Below are 4,486 nucleotides of genomic sequence, written 5' to 3' on the forward strand. Positions count from 1 at the left end.
CCTGTACTCTGGCCCGTCAGAATGGGCACTCAGCGAGCATCTGCCTTGATGAAAGAGCGAGACAAAGGTGGCATTAAGCACTTCAGCCTTGTCTTCATCCCTAGTCACCATTTTCCCCTTTTCATCCCTTAAGGACTGGAGATTCTCCATCCTTAGGCCATTTCCTTCTTTCCCTGCAGAATCCTTCAGTGCTGTCGCAGGCTGCCCTCCACAACGGAACAGCTCTCCAGGGGCAACATCCCTGTGTTATCCAGGAGCCCCATGGAGAAGACACGTCAGTGCTAAGCCCATGGAAATGCTGCTGAGTGACCGTACACAGGCAGGTGCAATGAGCCCTCGGTGTCCCTGGCTGGTAGGGGAGAGCTGAGATCCTGCTCAGGTACCATGAGACAGGATGAGGGGTTTGGAATTCTGCCCTTGGAAACGGGATTCCTCTGCCCTAAACAATATTCAGTTTATTTTACGGTGAAGATCTGAATGTGATTGTCCTCCAACTCAATTGTGTGACCTCATTAATGCGTGACCTCATTCATTTTTATAAATTTGTAAAGGGCGAGTGTCAGGAGGAAGGAGCCAGGCTCTTCTCTCTGATGTCCAGTGACAGGACAAGGGGCAATGGGATCAAGCTGGAACATAGGAGGTTCCATGTGAGGATGAGGAAAAACTTTTTTACTGTGAGGGTGACAGAGCACTGGAACAGGCTGCCAGAGAGGTTGTGGAGTCTCCTTCTCTGGACACATTCAAGGCCAACCTGGACACCTTCCTGTGTGACCTAGTTTAGGTGACCCTGCTCTGGCAGGGGGGTTGGACTGGATGATCTTTTAAGGTCCCTTCCAACTCCTGAGATTCTGTGATTCTGTGATTCTGTGATTCTGTGTGATTCAATTTGATGCCAGCACCGAGTAGATGAGACCAGGGTCGAGAGACAGAGCAGATCTTCTGAAAAGCTCTTTAATATCATGAGTAGATTTAATGTGTTGTAACCCTGTGTTCCTATTACCTGTTTGTGCAGGGCAGGATTGACTTTTCCAGAGCCCATAACAGAGCCTTTTTACTCAGTGGCACTCCCACAAACACAAACCAGAATTCAAGCAAAGGAGCTGTGCAAAGTTTCTTGTGAGCAGGAGATGATGTTTGGTGGATTTCTGTGAGAACTGTGATGGGTTTTACTCAGAGAAATCTTCCCTAACTTGTCACTGCCTGTTCCTCTGTGTGCAGTCTCCCATGTCCAGAGGCAGCAAATGTCCAACAGCAGCTCCATCACCCAGTTTTTCCTCCTGGCATTTGCAGACACATGGGAGCTGCAGCTCTTGCACTTCTGGCTCTTCCTGGCCATCTCCCTGACTGCCCTCCTGGGAAACGGCCTTGTCATCACTGCCATAGCCTGTAAACACCGCCTCCACACTCCTACCTACTTCTTCCTCCTCAACCTCTCCCTTATTGACCTCTACTGCATCTCCACCATTCTTCCCAAATCCATGGCCAATTCCCTGTGGGACATCTCATCCCCTGTGGGACAGGGAGATCTCTTTTTTGGGATGTGCTGCCCAGGTGTTTCTATTTGTCTTTCTGATGTCAGCAGAGTTTTATCTCCTCACTGTCATGGCCTATGACCACTATGTTGCCATCTACAAAGCCCTGGACTACAGGACCCTCCTGGGCAGCAGAGCTTGTGTCCACATGGCAGCAGCTGCTTGGGGCAGTGGGTTTCTCAATTCTCTTCTGCACACAGCCAGCACGTTTTCACTACCCCACTGCCAAGGAAGTGCTGAGGACCAGTTCTTCTGTGAAATCCCCCAGATCCTCAAGCTCTCCTGCTCACACTCCTACCTCAGGGAAGTTGGGCTTCTTGTGATCAGTGTCTGTTTAGGTCTTGGCTGTTTTGTGTTCATTGTGTTGTCCTATGTGCAGATCTTCAGGGACGTGCTGAGGATCCCCTCTGAGCAAGGACAGCACAAAGCCTTTTCCATGTGCTACCCTGACCTGGCTATGGTCTCCCTGTTTCACAGCACTGGCATCTTTGCTTACCTGAAGCCCCCCTCCATCTCTTTTCCAACTCCAGATATTGTAGCAGCAGTTTCATACTCAGTGGTGTTACTAACAGTGAACCCTCTCATCTACAACTTGAGGAACCAGGAGATCAAGGGTGCTCTGAGGAAACTCTTTGAATACACACTGTTCCAACACCAATAAGGTGCCCATCATCACTATAGGACTCACAGGGTAGCTGAGAAAATCCCAGAATTAACTTTTGTTCATGTGTTTCTTTTTGTTTTTCTTTTGTCATTCTTACTTCAGGTTGGGGTTTTCTGTGTGTGTGTGGTTTGCTTTGTGGGATTTTTTTTGTTTGTCTTTTTGTCAATGGTATTGTGTTTGGTTGGTTGGTTATTAATGCTTTTGATATTATTCTTGGCCCTGTGTTTTGTGTTGCAAAGGCTGCATGTACATATGGAGGCAGGCTCCCCGTTCAAATAAACTCAATAAAGAAACCAGCAGGAAGAGATCTGGTTTATCTCTCATCTCTTCATATCTTTTGTGGACCTGGGGTCCATCCCTAGCATTCAAGAGCAGATTAGAAGCCAAAAGCCATGAAGCCCCCTGGGGCTGCTCGTCGTTGCCTCAGCTGCCTCTCTGCTGCCTGTGAGTCAGGGCTGCTGCTTCCTTGGAGTCATGGCCATGAAGAAGAACAGGACATTTTCCTTTCAGTTCTGCTCTCTTCTCACTTTCAACCTGTCCTCCTGTGTCCTTGTGTTTTGTAAGCCCTAAGGTCTTGTGTAACTTGTGGGAGTCCTGTTGTCTCTACAGTGTCATCTCTGTGGCTGTGTCAGAGCTGGCTTCCCTGCTAGCACCAGCGTAAGCAAAGGGTCTGCTAAGGTCAGCACCTCTTCCAAAGCTGGCATCCAGCACAACTCAATTCTGACATAAAGAACTTAAACTCAGGGAGAGGAAGGGGACAATGTCCCAACTAACCAGCTTTAGGAAGTCATGATATGCATGATCTTACATCTTACTACAGATTTTAATGACTCTGTGTACTGAGTTTTCATGGCAAGCTTTTTAAAGCAGTAAGAGGGCCTGCAGGGTTAGTCTAGGTGAGAAGAGTTCATGTAAAACCTTACAGATTAAAAAAAATGTTCAGCTGTGTATGGACTGACAAAGCAATGATGACCTTCTCTTGTTTCATCCTTTCCCCCCATCACTTGTTCAGGCAGACAGGAAATCAATAGAGGTGAAATTCTTGGGTGCCAATGATTGTATTCCTGTCCTCAGCCTCAGCTGAATTCCTTTGCCTTGGGCAACACAGAAAGGCACAGGCTGAGATGTTTCGGTATGTGGGCAGATGCCTGATCTTCTATCAAGCCAGCAATGAGACCAATTGCAGGATGCTACAGGTCATGAAAGGGGCACCTATTTCATGGATTTGCTGTCCAAGGTAGAAAATACCCCAGCAAACAACTCAGAAGTGCCAAAGGAGAGTACAAAATGAAGTGTGGTCAATGTGGGAATGACTAAGAGGTGTGGTGGGTTGGCCCCAGCCAGCACCTAAGCCCCTACCCAGTTGCTTGTTCACTCCTCCAAACAGGAAGATGGGGAAGAGAATCAAAAAGGTAATAGTGAGAAGAAATCATCAATTGAGATAGAGTTTGATAAGTGAAGCAAAGCTGTGTGGTAAGGAAAGAAAACAAAGCATTTGTTCACCACTTCCCATTGACAGCCATTCCAGGACAGCTTTCAGGACTTCATCACATGTAAAGGTGACTTGGCAGGACAAATGTCATGACCACAAACATCCCCTTTCCCACTTTCCTTGCCCTTTTATGGCTGATCTTGATGCCATATCATACTGATTAACCCTTCTGGTCAGTTGGGGTCAGCTGTTGCAGCTGTCTCCCCTTCCCAGCTTCTTGCCCCACCCCAGCCTATGTTTTGTCAGGGCAGTGTGAGAAACAGAGAAGGCCTTCATGGTGTCTAAACACTGTCCAACAACAGCTAAAACATTGACTGGTTATCGATATTGTTTTAATCATGAATCCAAACCATGAAACTATATGGGCTACTATGAAGAGAAATAATTCCATCCCAGCCCACCAGGGTAGGCTGAACTTTTTGGAAAGTGTGAGGGTGTTCACAGGGAAGTACTCGAGGGAGGGGAAATGGAAACCAGAAAATGAAAGGTGAGGCCAAGGATGTCATCTGCTTGGGGTGTCTGTGATGCAGCCCTGTAGCTGACGTGAATTATTTACACATTCAGAGGGAACATGAGTGCCTTTCCTAATGTTTCAGACATGAAGGGGAAGGAATGAATATGTCATTCAGGCTAGAAGGGACCTTGAAAGATGTCTGTAGAAGGTCCAGTTCAAAGCCAGATGACAGCAGGTTGCTCACAGTTTTATTCTGATGGCTCTGAGAAATTTCCAAGCCTGGAGGCAGAACAAACCTGGACATGGCTTCCAATGTCTGACTGCCCTCAAGCTGCAAAAGTTTC

General features: G+C 47.3%; 1 protein-coding gene across 1 annotated transcript; it reads left to right on the top strand.

Moving 5' to 3' along the window:
- Nucleotides 1-1,218: 1,218 nt before the first annotated feature.
- On the top strand, nt 1,219-2,193 carry LOC104535612 (olfactory receptor 14A16-like; the record flags this gene model as incomplete). The annotated part of the gene is made up of 2 exons (XM_010187225.1): nt 1,219-1,511; nt 1,552-2,193. Coding segments are annotated over 2 exons (935 nt in total), but the record flags the coding sequence as incomplete, so codon positions are not given.
- Nucleotides 2,194-4,486: the final 2,293 nt, after the last annotated feature.

Source organism: Mesitornis unicolor, unplaced genomic scaffold (genome assembly GCF_000695765.1).
Source record: "Mesitornis unicolor isolate BGI_N332 unplaced genomic scaffold, ASM69576v1 scaffold2196, whole genome shotgun sequence".
Taxonomy (NCBI): Eukaryota; Metazoa; Chordata; class Aves; order Mesitornithiformes; family Mesitornithidae; genus Mesitornis; species Mesitornis unicolor.